We start from the raw sequence: 16,283 nt of genomic DNA, 5'->3' as shown, positions 1-16,283 counted from the left end.
CTGCTAGGGAAAGCTATAAGTTGTTGGAGCTTTCCTTTGCGCCCCTCTCAGACAGGTGCTTCTCTAAAGGATTCTTGATATGGTCCTTCTTGGCCCATGTGCTCGAGCGGCATGCGAAAGAGAGCTCGATGGCGCGTGATTAGTGAATGGGACGCTGAAGGCAAATGAGCCGAGCCTTCCTCCCTCACCCCTCTCTCCCTTTGATGGGTTGTTGTCGATGCGATGGGATTAGGTATCGGTAGAGTACCACTAGTAGCTACTTGTTGCCGTTGCAATAATTTTTGTGCTCAGGCATTGATCAGCAAGTCTAGTTCTTCTTGCATTAAGATGACGGTGATGAGCCGTCCAACTTCTTCCATCTCTAATCTTCATATTAAGGCGAAAGCTCCCACAGATGGTGCGAAATTTGATCTTATTTGAAGGTTGCAGAGATGACGTGCTGGGCACAGTGGCTTGATGGTTGACTGATAGAAGACTTTTTACTTCACAGAAAAACTTACTTTCGATTCTACGCATACGGAGATGAGCCAACAAAATGTAGCGCTTAGAAATCAGGGGGGAGTCCCTAGCGAAGGCCCTTCGACACTCAAGTCAATACAAGTTTAGACGGGTGAATGAAGAAGAGTAGAGAACGTGGACGCGAGAGTAAGTTGCAGATGGTTCAGAGAATGTACCATATAAACCCATCCGGTTCTATTATCGACCGCCTACACAGACATCGTTGTGTAGAAACCAATAGGAATGAGCATATATAGAGAGGATCACACGGCATAAGGAGTTTGACCTTCCCCTCGCCCGGACTTATAACTAGCCGCTTATGAGGTGGGTCAGACATTCCGATCGATCTATGCTCGATCGGCTATTGAATAACTGTACATACTATCTTCTTAGTTCAATAGTAAAAACTTAAACTCCTCAAGTTCTATCAGCGTAAAGACCGATCGACCTTCTTTTGAGCTGTTATAATCCAATCACGTTGGACCTAAAAACCTTAGCCCTGGACGAATACCTAAATCAGATGAGGAACGCTCTCTCTCATTAACTTTAATTATTATAGTACTTTATTTTTAATTATCATATTATCTTCTGAATCCGTCGTTATAACCCATAATAACCGTAGATAGTATGAATCACGCATTCGAATTAATTTGTTATCTGAAAATTCTTTCGAGAAGTCAATAAAACAATTTTCTAATAACTAGGAATTATTTAATAAAAGAAGCCACCAAGAACTAGAAATGTGCTCACTCACTGCACAAGGAAACCTGATTCTAGTGGGATCAGGACCATTGCTTCTCCATAACTCAGAATCTCGACCGTTGGGTCTTCGTTCCCCTCCATTCCTCTTTCTCGAATAACGCTTCCGCCGTCACATCCTCCTGCCTCGTAGTTGCATGCTCCGTTGCCTCGGCTGTCGGTGGCTCTCGCCCTCAGCTCCTCCGTCGTTCCGTTTTCCTCGCCTTTTGTCCGGCCTCCCTCAGCCTCCGGTTGCCGCCATGGGTGAGAGCGCAGGCCGCGGTGGTTCGGCTGAGGCTAAAGGCCCCAAATCCAAACATCCCTCCTCACCGGCTTCTGACCACAAAGACCAAGCCTACCTCGATGCCGTCATACAGAAGAGAGTCATGCTATTCGAGACCATTCAAGCCCAACAGAAGGCGGAGCGCCTCAAACTCGACGGAGAACCCATCAAGTACGACTACTTTTTCTCGTCTTAAATTTTTAGTTTACAGAGGATACCGGTATTATAATTTTTGTTGGTCTCACAAGACATCCTTGAAATAGTTGACCATGTTTAGATTTTAGAACAATATTGATGCTTTGCATCGGGTTTTAGATAAGAATTAGAAACATTCCACGTAGTAGTAGTAGTTGTTGTTGTATTCTAAAATTTTGAATGTTCATATCATTTATTAAATCCAATAGATTTTGGTTCTCAGGCTGACAATAATTTTATTTCGTGTTCATATATAAAAGCCAGTGAATTCTGGTTTTAATGCTTAACATTCATGCTGTAGCTTATTTTCATGTGTACATTTCTTCGCTAAATTGTTGTATTTTAATTAATTATTATTATTATTATTTTACTCTGTATGTTTCTGCTTTCTAGAATAAAATTGCCTGATGGGACAATCAAAGTAGGGAAGAAGTGGCTAACATCACCAATGGATATTGCTAAGGAAATATCAGCTGGATTGGCTGCAAGTGCATTAATAGCTCAAGTAATTATTTTTTATAAGCATCTTTACTCAACAACATCGTAACATGCATCACTAATGCTGTGTTATTTTTTCTATCTATACCATTTCTATCCAAGTGAAAGGTCAAACATAAGTTTTTTGTGATCAACCGTCTTGCAGGATTTTGTTATTTTATTCATTATCCTATTCTTTTGTTAGGCTGAGTGTTAATGTGGTTTTGTCTTTCTCCTCTCTTTCACATACATAGAGTCGAATGTCACTTCTTTTTATGTCCCAAAGCTGTTCAAGTTTGTTCGGGTTTCATCATGATCTTTTTCTCAGAAGCCATCACAGTGCTTTGCCAAATAGTAAACACTGGCTGAACTGAGGTCTGAGATCAACTGTTAATGGCAACTTCCGTTTAAATATATTTTGTTTTTGCTTTTAGCTACTAACACGTTTAAGCTTGTTGCCTTAGGAACTCATAGCTAAAACTTATACTTTGGAATTTCCCTTTAGAATAATTTTAACCTACATTACAGTGAATGTTTTCGTTTAGAAGAAAATCTTTAATTAAGTTGTGCTGTATTATTCAGTCCATTGGTCAGTATACACTGACATGACACCTGTATTAAAAAGGAAAAGCAGCAGGACCACACACTAGTTTCCTTCATTTTTCATTAGTTAATTCTGACAATCAAGGCAAATTATTCTATGGTTGATTATTACTAGCGAAAGCGTCTGCAACATTGTTTATACTATTCCCTTTCTTATGTTGGCATTAAGGTAAATGGAACTCTCTGGGACATGACAAGACCTCTTGAAGGTGACTCAGACCTCAGGTTGTTTAAGTTTGATGACAATGAGGGGCGTGACACCTTTTGGCATTCTAGTGCTCACATTCTGGGACAGGTACTTTTGTATTGAGTCATGTTTCTTAGTTCTGTTTTAAAAAATGTGAAATTAGCAAAATTACACACAATAAATGAAATTAACTATCATATGGCTATTGCTTGTGTCATTATAGTCCCTTGAGATGGAGTATGGATGCAAGCTATGCATTGGACCATGTACTACAAGAGGAGAGGTGATTACAATATTTGGTTGTCTTCTAATTTTGAAAGCACTTTTTCTGCCACTAATTGCCACTTTTCCAAAAAGAAAACTTATTGTCCTTCACCTTGTCTGGATTATATTTAAAGACATCTTGGCTCACAATCTTGCAGGGTTTCTACTATGATGGTTTCTATGACGACTTGACATTGAATGATGAGAATTTTAACCAAATTCAGTCTCGGGCAAGCAAAGCTGTTGGGGTATGACTTATTAACTATTATGTGTTGCCTGAAAATGTTTTACACAATTGGTGATTTCTCTTGTTTCCTCTATGTTTTGGCATTTGGATCCTTTTCTAACCAACATTGTTTAATATTCTTAAGATATATAGGCTGAGAAAAATGTTGCCCCTACTAAAGGTTCTGTTTTCATATTTCCAAATGTTTCAACTGTTGACAGAGTGAAGTTTTCCTTTTTCTTTTTCTATCATTTTCAAGTCAAAAATTTACTTTATATTATGATACAAGCATGTTTAATTATCTAATCTTGTGGCTTTTCACTGTAATGCAGTTTGAATAAAATTAATACTAGATATTTACCTTATGTGGAAAATATAATACAACACTGAATGGTTTTTTGTATATTCTGTTAAATGAAATGCTAGATATTTACCTTATGTGGAAAATGTAAGACAACACTGAATGTTCTCTTTCATATTTTGTTTCAGGAAAAACAACCATTTGAGAGAATCGAGGTGACGAGGGATCAAGCGCTTGAAATATTTGCTGAAAACAAATTCAAGGTAATCAAGTAATTCCTTTGGGGCAAGGTACATGTTACTCGTCAATAACATGATGGTTTGAGGATATGTTTAATGGTTTCTTTTGCTGAAAGAAAACACATCATGTAAAATTCTGGCATCTAATTACTCATAATTATATAAAAAAAAACGTTTTTGTGATCTTGTGCCATTCTATTTGCAACTTTAGTGATTTGTAATTTCTATATTAAGCTTTTGTGATGCATGCAGGTAGAAATCATCAATGAATTACCTGAGGATAAGACAATCACTGTATATAGATGTGGCCCTCTAGTTGATCTTTGTCGTGGGCCTCATATCCCCAACACATCTTTTGTCAAAGCATTTGCTTGTCTAAAGGTGATGTTTGTTCTTTGTTACTGATTCATCAGTGATGCTAAAGTTGCATTTACTATTATTACATGTCCTTTATATTCTATAATTGTAGGCATCCGCTTCATATTGGAGAGGGAAATCTGATCGGGAGAGCCTACAAAGAGTCTATGGTATATCATTTCCAGATTCAAAACGTCTCAAGGTAATGGAGTTACTTTATTAATTTGGTACCTTGCCATTGTTTCATTCATTGAACTTGATAGTGCATGTCGTATTCATGCTATGAATTTGCATTTTTAGTGGTTTACAATTGTTGTGTAACTTGCATATACTTGGATCATATGTCAAACTATCAATTACAGTAATAGTGAATCTCACAAAGTTTTTTTTTCCCAGCAAAAGCCTCTTAAGCTTAACTGTGCTTAATGCTTGAATCTACGAACTCATTCGCCGTTTTCTTCGGCTAGTAATGTTTTTCCGGTAGGCTTTGTTTGTCGAATCCTGTTGCCATTTTCTGCCTCTCTCCAGGTTGGGAGTTTTATTATCTTATTCTTAATCGTGCGTCATGGATTGTGAAGTCTAATACTTTAGTTGCCAAACTCGGTACTTATAGATATATAGGTTGGTATGTTAAGTTTCTACTTCATTCATTTTGATCATGTTTCTATGGTATGTACCTAATGGTGTCCAGCTTAAGTTACTTGATCAGTCAAGTCCATAATGAGACACCACAATCTATCAATTACCAGCTTTGTTTCTTGAGTATAGGATGTTCTGCCAAAAGGTTAGGCAAGCCAGTGATTTCTTGGCACTTCTTTTTCTCTATTGCAAATGCATTTATCCCAAGGATACTTTTACATGTTTCATGTATTTCTTTGTTGACTCACCTAGTGGGATAAGACTTGGTTGTTGTTGGATGTATCTGTTTGCAATTTTATTATTGCAAATGCATTGGAATCTCCACAACAATGATGTTTTGGTTTCTTACATCATCCTTAAGGTGAACCACACATAATGGGTTTTTATATCCATTTTGACAATTGTGTTTTCAGGAATATCTGACCCAGATAGAGGAAGCAAAGAAACGCGACCACAGGATACTTGGACAGAATCAAGACCTTTTCTTTTTCCACCAACTTAGGTTTTTTGAGAGTGCCTTTGCCTTTTTTTTTAATAAAAAAAATCTACTTGTTGGGGAATATGAATCCTTTCTTTTTCTGTAATATTCAGTCCTGGGAGCTGCTTCTTCCTTCCACATGGAACCAGAATTTACAACAAGTTAATTGAGTTCTTGAGAGCCCAGTACAGAGATAGAGGCTATCAAGAGGTTACTCTCTTTTCTGAAAAAGTAACCCATTCCTGGATAATGCTAGAGATTCCTTCTTTATCAATTTTTTCTTGTTTTAATTTGTAGGTCCTGACACCAAATATATACAATATGCAACTGTGGGAAACCTCAGGTCATGCTGCAAATTACAAGGAAAACATGTTTGTTTTTGAGGTGATTTTGTGGAAGTTTTTAGCTGAACTGATAGTTTGCATTTTAATCTGCTGACTTCACATTCTCTATACTTTGTAATAACCATACCTTGTTCTTACTGTAATTATTTGGTCTCAGATAGAGAAGCAAGAATTTGGACTTAAACCAATGAATTGTCCTGGTCATTGTTTAATGTTCGAGCACCGAGTGCGTTCATATAGAGGTGAGCTAACAGTTATTTGAAATGCATTTTGTATACCTAGTCATTACCTTTTCTGTTGTGCTAAAGAGCAATAATTAGGCAGTTTACTCACCGAATACTACATCTCATGCCCAAAGCAGACACAAATTCTTATCTTGCACAATCATTTAGATGGATGCAATCTGTTCTTTCTTTATAAGTGTTGATCTGTTACTAAACCATCTTGTGGCTACCTAACCATTTGAATTGCTAAGAAATTTCAGAACTCTTCAGGCAAGTATATAAACTACATTGCAGTAGACATGCCAAATATTTGAAGTAAAAAATTGTGCTGGTTAGAATTATTACGTTATTGGTCCCATGTTGCGTTTGGGTATTATGTTGAATCTTCTATCTGTTATTATTTCTTCATGTCATCTTTCCAACTCACATTTAATTGGAGGATCATATAGTAACTTAAAAGCAGAGAAAATTTGTTTTGTTTTATTCACAAGATGGCTCCATCAAAGATTTTATCTAGGCACTGTCAAGGTATTTAAAGCACTATAGTCTCTGTGAATGGGTAGCAGATTATCATGTCTATAGAGTCTAGGCAGGTATTATTATGCTTTCATGGACAAGGTGGTTGTCTCAGATTATGACAGAGATGCATGGGTTTCAGTAAAAATCAGTCCTTATATGTATGTAGCGGGAATGTTTTTATGCAGCAAAGAGTATAAATCAAATGGAATTTATTCTGAGGAATCCAACAGAAACGCCTAACAAAAAACTCACGTCTTAAATTACAACTAATAATTTAGTTCTTCCATATATCAGTTGAGATGCAAAACTAAGCTCATCTGGTTAAGGACCAAGTGGTTCACACTTGGTGCTACTTCCATATTGTCAAGAAATTCGTGATCTTTGCTGGTTGCTTGGTATTCTCTTTGACCATTCAAATATTTTTGCAGAATTACCTCTACGCCTTGCTGATTTTGGAGTGCTACACAGGAACGAGCTCAGTGGTGCACTTACTGGTTTAACACGTGTTAGAAGGTTTCAACAAGTAATGCTCATTACTACTTGTATACCTCAACAGACTACACTTATTGTATACTTTATCCAACATGCAGGTGCATATTTTTCTTATTTGATTATGGTATTCATTCATGCAGGATGATGCTCACATATTTTGCAGGGAGAGCCAGGTATGTTTTAGAATGATTCATGTGATTTTATAACCAGAAGTTCACAATTTCTAACTCGTCGAGAAAGCATTATGGTTTCAGTTTCTAGCTGCACAAACTTATTTTTGTTCATCCCACATATTTAAGTACATTATAAATGTTGTAGTTTTTTAAAAACTAAAGAGTGAAAATTTTTGAACCTAATGAGTACTACTCTCTTGGGTTCCTTATTTTTCCTGATGTTATACACAAGGTTCAAAATCTTGAGGCGTGCCGAAGTGAACGATACTAATTGATATCATGCCAATGTTTCGATGCATGGTGCCTGTAATGGATTGAAGTTGAAGAAGGAAGCATATGAAGTATAAGGAGACATTGTGAGCATGGTTTTAAATCTCGTACCATGCCGAGCAAAATAGTCGAAACATATCATTTTGGTAAATTGAAACAATACCACTTAGCACAGATAATCCATCCTTTGCTTTATCTTCTTCCTCCTTCAACCTCCAATCTTTCATCGGCACCATGCATTGGAGTGTTGGCATTATACTAAAACAATATCTTTCTAGTCAAAGACCGAAATTACGGCATTGCTCGAGATTTTGAACCTTGGTGTCAAGTGGTATTGAGTTTCGGTGATTTTCTAGAACAATACTTTTCGCCCGGTATAGTATGAGATTTCAAACCATGGTTATACATGTACAATGAGTTATTGCAAAGTGATTGCTTTTAGTTGTATCTCTAAGTTCTATTACTTCATGATCTTGTATTATAATATCTAAAAGACTGCATATTCTTTTTCCTATACACAGACATGGTGAATATTGTATTAAATTATTCCATGCAGATATCATTTCCATACCTTACCTGAGTTTCTTTGACATGGCCCTTTTGATTCTTTTATGTTGCATCAATTATTTAATGACCAAATGTTTAATTGTAGATCTGTACATGCTCTCTTTTTTTCTCCTAACTCGGTCCACTCATATTTAAAATATCAATAGGATAATAATGATACTATGTTATCACTTATCGGCATCCTAACATTGTTACACTTTTTTTTTCTTTACTACAGATAAAGGAGGAGGTCAAGAATGTATTGGATTTCATTAGTTTTACCTATGGTGTATTTGGGTTTACCTTTGAGTTGGAGTTATCAACGGTACAGTACGTTGCCTTAGCTTTGTTGTTGTCCAATATCATGGTCTTCTGTTTTATGATTTTCCTGTACCTGGTGATTTTAGTGCACATTTTTTCTATTCTATATTCACCTCATCGAGTTTGTCATCACTTGATAGTAAATTTTTATAATATTGCAAACATTTATTGCATTTTTATTTTTTTTTAATTTATCTATTTATTATTTTTTGATACTTTGTTGTCAATAAGTCGGAGAATAAAGCTAATCCAAATGCTATCTTGCAAAATATCTTAGTAGGGAAACATGGAAAAGATTATTGGCCACTTTTTGAAGAAGATTCATGGGCGACGAGGTGTTATTTCATGTAGCATATATGACCATCGGGTTGCATCCATCATACCATTAGCAAACTATTCCCATATGCTAGTCAGTCAGGCAATACTATTAGCCTACTAATTTTAAGATACTAGATCCTTTAAAGAATATTCCAATCAAGAAAATGCTGAGTCAAGGCAATCTGGAACCTTAGGCATCTTCTAAGGCATGATTGTTTAGTGTAGTCATTTCCAGATTCTATTGATCTTTCAGCTTAGCTATGCATGATATGACAATATAGAGCAACCAATAAATGTTCATTGGGGTTGAAGATAAAACTGATTAAGGTAGAAGACATACAATGCATTTCTAGAGGCATAATAGGTTTCATTTTCTGCAGCCTTGTTCAACTTATCTGGAACTTTCAGCCTGTTTGTTAGCAATACAACAATATTTTACTATAAAAGAATCATTGTATGTTTGAAGGAAACAGTGAGAGAGCAGTGGTGAGATCAGAAGCAGAGTTGAATATAAAAAATTGAAGGTGCTCAAGGGGAAGAAGATATGGCAAAAACACTAAGCATGTTGCACATTCAAAATGATCTATCATTGTGTATTTTGTAAAATTTCGTTTTTATTGTTAGGATAGCTCTAAAATTACTCTTACCTCTGGATCAACCTAAGTCACCCATATTTAGTTGGCTCAGTTTATGAGGTTGTCACATTGACACTGAATCTGAACAAGACTGTACCTCCTCTATTGACTGGGAAATCACTCTCTTGTTGAAGTCAATCTGTAACTTTTAGCAGAGAAACTTATTGCAATTTTCTCCCTTTCTAATTGCTATATCTGCATAATAACTTTTATGTGGATTATTTTATATCAATGATCTGAGGTCTCATGTGAGAAATCTCGTCTTAGTTCAAAACTATTAACATGGCTTAATAAGTACTTTTTCTCTAGTTTTTTCTTCCATATAATCGTGAATCTATTACTGTATGAAAACATTTTTTAGTAGACCTGTTATAGCCGCGGAAGCTGTTCTGGACAACCCCTGCTTTACTTTTTGTCATTATTCAGTTCCCTCAGCTTTAGTCATATATCCTTACTAAGCCAAATGATATATTAGTGAATATCAGTGAGAAATCATTAACCAATTTTTTATTCTCTCCATTTCTTGGGTGTGCTTGTTGCATAATGTTTTTAACAAGGCATTAAATGACTGGGTGTTTCCTGAATCAAGAAAACAACACCTATAATTGTTAACTTGAATTTGATTCACAATTGTCTTAGTTGTCCTGATGTATGTAATCATTCACATTAGTGATTAAATAAAATATATACATCCAATGAATGTCTCTTCTATTCTGTTGATTTACATGTAAAAAGAAATGCAATATCTGTTACATGAGTTTTTTTATTGCTACAACTTTTAATTATATTGATGTTTGGAAAGTGCAGCGTCCGGAAAAGTACTTGGGAGAAATAGAGGTATGGGATAAAGCTGAGGCCGCTCTTGCAGAAGCTTTAAATGAATTTGGGAGGCCATGGCAGGTACTTACCTTTGGTATTTATCATCAATTACGTTTTGGGTTCTTAATGCTTGCTTCCAAAATCCAATAGAAAGCAGCCAAAATGAACAGAAGCTTGAAGTTGCAGTTTGCAGATTATAAAGAAACTGCTGTTGAATTAATGTTACATGGCACGGAAATGTGTTTCTTTCCCTGCATAAATATGGAGATTGATAGTACTTTTATGCTTTCAATTTACATCATTCATTGACTTGATGACGTCTGGTATTGGCAAGGGTAAAACTTTGCTGTATACAGCTTCTTGGGATTATGGTTTACACTTTGCAGGCTACATGGTTGAAGTATTAGCTGTAAACTACTACTGCCCTCAGCTTTGCTCTTGGTGTTCTTTCTTGCAATTATATGTGTCTGCATGCAGTTTTCCTCTACATTCTTGCTTCTTTAGGAGAATTAGTTGAATAGATGAGCAAATATTTCATACAGATCAATGAAGGGGATGGTGCATTCTATGGGCCAAAGATTGATATTGGTGTTTTTGATGCATTGAAGAGAAAATTTCAATGTGCAACTCTACAGGTGATGCACCCAAAAGAATGCATCATTGTTTTTTTTTTTTGACAAACATCATCAAATCTAACCTATGGATATGTTGCCACAGTTGGACTTTCAGCTTCCTCTTCGCTTCAAATTAAGTTATTCTGCAGAAGATGAAGCTAAACTTGAAAGACCTGTGATGATTCACAGAGCCATCTTAGGCTCTGTTGAACGAATGTTTGCCATCCTTTTAGAACACTATAAAGGAAAATGGCCTTTTTGGATCAGCCCTCGTCAAGCCATTGTTTGCCCTGTATCTGAAAAATCACAAAGTTATGCAGAGCAGGTAACTAGATTCCAAATATACCTTTTATTTGTGTTTCCAATTTGATACTCGTATATTTGTGTTAAAATGATATTTGTTGCTGATGGAATCAGCTATTGCTTCTCTCAAAATGATCGTGTTTTTAGATTAATATTTATATTAAATTTTATAAAATCGTTTCCAGTTTCCACTTTTCACTCAATATACTCATGGATAAGTTATTTATTATTCAGAGCATTTATCTAAGTAGACTGCTGTATTACTGTTCTTACACGTGTTTGGGGCCCTCTGAGGTGCTAAACACAATCAAGACGACATTTTGAGTTGTAATTGATTTAGCTTCTATCCATTGCATTTTTAGCAGATTCTTTTTTGGTAGAATCCTGAAGTTTTAAAGTTTAGCTGAACTGAACTTGTGTTGATTCAAGATACCAGACTATCAAGCTGCTCTAATACTTTTTATAATTGCATTTTTTTTCCTTGCCTTACCTTGAAATCATAAGTTTGTTCATAATTTCTTTCTTTGACCTACTTGTTAATTGAATTTAGATTATTTTCTGAATTCTAAATATTCTACACCTTTTTAATTGTACTTGTCTGTTACATGCTTGTTGCTGATTATGTTACTGCAGGTACGAGATAAGATACACCAAGCTGGTTATTATGTTGATGCTGACCTAACGGACAGAAAGATTCAGAAGAAGGTATGTTCTTGTTTTTAAATGTTACATGTAGTTGGACTCTAAAATTTTAAAGGTCACTTAGAGATAATATATTATATATATAAAAATTCTAAAAGAATGTGGGAATTTTTGGTTAGTGGGCTGACCTTAGAGCTGCCGACTTACTACCCAGTTGGGCACAACTTGCAGGCCGAGAAAATTGTCGTTGGCACAAGCCTGCAAGTCATGCCGAGCATGGGCCAAACTGTGCCAGGCTGATATGGCTCGGTTGCAAATACATCACTAGTTGGAATATTGCACTATTTATCTACAATTGCATCATAGGCATCTTTTAAGAAATAATCTTTTTTCGCTATTATAATGGTAAAAGGCTGATTTAATGATTCTTAAATTCTTCAAAGGGATATGATACTCCTCATGCTATACATTGATTAAAGTCCAACAATATATCTGAATGACATCATTGTCGTGGCTTGAATGGCCACGTGGTGGGGAATGTACGGCATGGTCACGTTCTGGGGAATGAAACACTGTCATTCTATTTGATCACCAATTCACCACGATATCTAATTCATAGTCATGCAAGTTGTTTTCCCCTTCCTATGATTAGGTGTATCACTAATGATGGTGTGCTTCAGTTCTGTTGCATGGTAAACAATCATTGTGGTCCAATGCTCAGATCTTTTAGCCTCTTAGTCATACGATAAGCACTGATTAGCCCTTAGCAATTTTTGCTATCGTACCTCCTGTAAAACGGTAATCACAAGGTAAAGTTAGTCTTGACATCATTATCTCTTGCATCCTAATTGATAGCATCTAGACGATTGACTGTTTTAGAGTTTAAACAGTGTGAGATAGTGAGTTCTAATAGCAATTTTCATCTTTAAATCGTCAGAAAAAAGATGTTTAGACTGATTTCAGTATGTCTGACCATGGCTTTAAAAATTAAAACCAGGCCTCACTTTAACAACACTAGTACAATTTGATCCCTTTGGATAGATCCTTCATCACTGCTTTCCGCAGTGACGATACTTCACTATGTAGATTTTATCTGTTTGAGTAAATATACATGGATTGGCCTCTCGGTGAGCTGCAATTTCAAAAGTCAACTCCCTGCTGTTATTCTTTAGCTAGTTATAGCCATCGTTATGTTCAACAACCAATATAATTGTGCACATATAGCCACGAGTTAATGTGATATATTAACATTCACTAAAACATTATGGTTTGCTGTGATAGGTACGAGAGGCTCAACTGGCACAGTACAACTTTATTTTGGTGGTTGGCGAGGAGGAAGCAAAAACTGGACAGGTTTACTTGCAATTTTGAGTTTTTTTTTGTTAAGTTTATTTCACTCGTTTATAGAATATGAGTTACACGATATAGGTGCAAGTATACATTTTTTCGTATCAAATAAACTATTATCCGTATGATACATTTGACGTGTGCAGGTAAGCGTCCGCGTGAGAGATGGTTCAGATCATTCTGTAATGAGTTTGGACGCTCTATTTGAACATTTCAATAAGGAAGTTGAAGCCTTTCATTAAATTAATTTGAAGAAAAAAATCGAACATTTGTTCTCATCTTTCCAATTTTTTTTCATACTTATTTACCTGTTGTTGAAGAATTCAATTGTAGTTAACTTATGGTGATAATTCTAGTACAAATTCCAAATTATAATTTTGACATTGTTACACATTATATCATCGGTTGGTGAAATTGACTTAATCATTTTATGGTTTTGACAATATTTGAAAGCTCCAGTTTCAAGGGATTCTCCCTCGCGTACCCCGGCTAATAACGAACGGAGAGAGGCTGGGGACGCACTGTCAAAAAACAAAAAAAAAAACGTGTGGAGCCCGTTTCTCTCCGTGAAATAGGTGGTCCAATCTCTCCCCTCTAATCGCCGAACGGGCGGTGGGTCGGCTTGTCCTGTCCTAGCGTAGGGAGGTATGGATTGGGTATAAGAGGCATTGCAGCGACATATAGCAAACACATTATAGATGATTTAGATAGTACAAGAAGATCGAATACCTTGAGGAGCCTGCTGCTGATGATCATGGAAACTCATATTAGAAGTAAAAGAGATGGAGAACGTGGGAGCAGGATAAGAGTGCATAAGTTGAATTTACGGGGGTAAACTGAGTCAAGCGAAGTCAAATTTTATACAACGATTGTTTACAATGATTAGTGAATTTAATATTAAAAGTTTGTTTATTTATTTCTAAGTGTGATAAAAAAAGTTATTTGTGATTTTATTTATAATATTATTCACGAATAATTTTTATATAATCTATGTTTATAAATGAGTTGGTAAATTTGTCTATGTAATTAATTATGTATAAATTGAATGCCAAGCTGAATATCAAATTTACACAACCGCGGACGAAGAATTTGTTCGGCCGCAAGATTCGAGCAAAATCTGGCTGCCCGGTTCTTAATGTGCGGTAAGAAAGCACAAGGCAGAAGGAAGAAGCAGCCAAATCAGGAGTATCGTAAATTATTTATATTATATTTAATAACATTAAAAACGTCGTGTAGCCGTCTTAGCTCAGCTGGTAGAGCGCGTGGCTTTTAACCACGTGGTCGTGGGTTCGATTCCCACAGACGGCGTTTTTGCAACGTAAGATATTTTGTGGAAATACTCTTGTAGTTACAACATCAAAATAACCTTTCCAAGATTTCAAAAAGAAAATTATTATTAGAGAAGTAAAGTAAATAATTACAATATATCATTCTTTAATAATAATTTAAAATCATATGTTCACGTTATAATTATCAACCTAATAAAAAGTAAATATTTTCATTGACAACTTATATCATACGGATCAGTTGTCATATTAAACAATAATTTGGTTCTCTTAAAACAATTATCCTGGTACATTTTTGTGTTCAACTTGAAATCACATTGTCTACATCAGTTTTTCTTAATCAAATCTCATAAATAGTTATTTGGAGAGAGATTGCATAATCGATTCAAATACAGCAATGCCCTTAATCAACAATTTATAATTTATATCGAAAACCTCAAGTCATTTCTAAAAAAGACCTAATTGATCAAGGAGAGGTGCTTTTTGCGCCCCCTCTGACACGCACCCCTCTCGGTCCCATCTTCAATCTTCCACTTATACCCTTCAATCTCACTTCTGTTTGTTTCTTTTTGGTTTGTTTTTTTAAGTTTTGTTTATTTTTTTATTGGTTTTGTTTTATCAAATTTTTTTTTATTGGGAGAGGTAATATAAAAGGAGGAATGTTCTTGTCAAGAGTTAGGAAGTGTAGTTTAAAAAAAGAGTGATGTTTTATATATATATATATATATTAAGGATTGAAGGATGGATAATTTAAAAGAGATATTTTTTATACTCTATATTTTTTTTCTGGTCCCATCTTAAATTTTAATTTTACTTATGTTTGTAATCTTCACTGTAAATTTTAGTAGTTATTATCGGTAAAAATTTTAGAACTAATAAAAATACTAATAATTAATAGTAAATACACTTATAATTTATAAATAAATAATTTTTTAAAATGAAAAAATGGTAATTCAGTTAGTTTGATTGACTATCCCTGAGTGATCGGTTTGGTCCTACGGAAGTTTTCCACCATTTATCAGGGTAAATTAAGAAGCACATGTGACAGTCAGCCCAGAAATCCAGCATCTTTTGATTGCACCCCTCATTTGGAGGAAATTTTTTTACAAATACGTCATAGCTGGGAATTGAACCGCGGGTGCCTGGGTAATAATTTAAATATCCTACCGCAGCATCATAACCCCGAGGACGGAGCCAGATCTCTTGGTCCACAAAAAAAAAAATGGACCAGGGGATGGACCACTCTTAATTGTGGTTGGATCGTGACCACGATCCAGCCGCAATTGATTGCGATACCTTTCTAGGTTCACCGTACCTTCCAGGTTATAGTTTGGGTCGGAGCGAGCGACCGAAAGCCGTCTGAAAGTCATTGGAGGTGGGCAAGTGACCAGACTGTTGGGTGTCGAGCGTAGGCGGCTTTCGGACGACCTCCAGCCGCCCGCTCCGACACAAACTATAATCTAGATAGAACGATAAATCCAAAAAGGTATTGCAATTAATTGCAGCCAGATCGCGTTCAAGATCCGGTCGTAATTAAGGGTGGTCTATCCCTTGCTCTACTTTTTTTGAACCAGAAGACTTATTCCTCCCAGGGATATATAATAATACATACAAAAAAAATATGAAAATATATAAAAATAAAATTTTTAATTAATATTGTCTTTAAATTTTGCTCCGACATATTTGAAGGTGTACCTATTACTTTGTACCACAAATAAACATTTGTCATATAACGAGTAACATATGTTAAAAATTATATAAAATAAAAAAAAATTAATTAAAAAAATAATAAATAAAATTGATTAAAAAAATTAAATAAAAACTAAATAAAATTGAAAACAAAAAATTACAAGTAGAAGAGTTCAAATAATTTGTTATTAAGAAAGGGGATAGAAAGGATATTTCAAAGGGATACAAAAGGGGAGTGTGTGTTAGGGGAGGGGGA

At 35.4% G+C, this 16,283-nt stretch overlaps 1 protein-coding gene and 1 non-coding gene across 2 annotated transcripts; both read left to right on the top strand.

The window, feature by feature from the left end:
• Nucleotides 1-1,334: 1,334 nt before the first annotated feature.
• LOC122020756 (threonine--tRNA ligase, mitochondrial 1-like) lies at nucleotides 1,335-13,448 on the top strand. The gene is made up of 21 exons (XM_042578779.1): nucleotides 1,335-1,690; nucleotides 2,108-2,219; nucleotides 2,964-3,089; nucleotides 3,205-3,264; nucleotides 3,404-3,493; nucleotides 3,961-4,035; nucleotides 4,264-4,392; nucleotides 4,481-4,570; nucleotides 5,421-5,509; nucleotides 5,599-5,695; nucleotides 5,783-5,869; nucleotides 5,987-6,071; nucleotides 7,001-7,095; nucleotides 7,205-7,237; nucleotides 8,292-8,378; nucleotides 10,135-10,227; nucleotides 10,689-10,781; nucleotides 10,864-11,085; nucleotides 11,697-11,768; nucleotides 12,987-13,058; nucleotides 13,199-13,448. The coding sequence occupies exons 1-21, from the start codon at nucleotides 1,395-1,397 to the stop codon at nucleotides 13,292-13,294; spliced, it is 2,199 nt and encodes a 732-aa protein (XP_042434713.1). The 5' UTR covers nucleotides 1,335-1,394; the 3' UTR covers nucleotides 13,295-13,448.
• Nucleotides 13,449-14,287: 839 nt separating this feature from the next.
• Nucleotides 14,288-14,360, top strand: TRNAK-UUU. The gene has a single exon. It is a non-coding gene; the product is annotated as a tRNA-Lys (tRNA).
• Nucleotides 14,361-16,283: the final 1,923 nt, after the last annotated feature.

This window comes from Zingiber officinale, chromosome 1A, assembly GCF_018446385.1.
Source record: "Zingiber officinale cultivar Zhangliang chromosome 1A, Zo_v1.1, whole genome shotgun sequence".
Lineage (NCBI taxonomy): Eukaryota > Viridiplantae > Streptophyta > Magnoliopsida > Zingiberales > Zingiberaceae > Zingiber > Zingiber officinale.
Note: the sequence above shows the minus strand (reverse complement) of the source record. Positions and strands in the feature narration are given on the sequence as shown.

What these genes read in the sequence shown, in the direction of transcription:
- LOC122020756 (XM_042578779.1), top strand. Translation starts at nt 1,395, where the DNA reads ATGCTCCGTTGCCTCGGCTGTCGGTGGCTCTCGCCCTCAGCTCCTCCG. An exon ending in CAAGTGCATTAATAGCTCAA is followed by an intron (nt 2,220 to 2,963) that starts GTAATTATTTTT and finishes GTTGGCATTAAG; the next exon opens with GTAAATGGAACTCTCTGGGA. An exon ending in GGGCAAGCAAAGCTGTTGGG is followed by an intron (nt 3,494 to 3,960) that starts GTATGACTTATT and finishes ATTTTGTTTCAG; the next exon opens with GAAAAACAACCATTTGAGAG.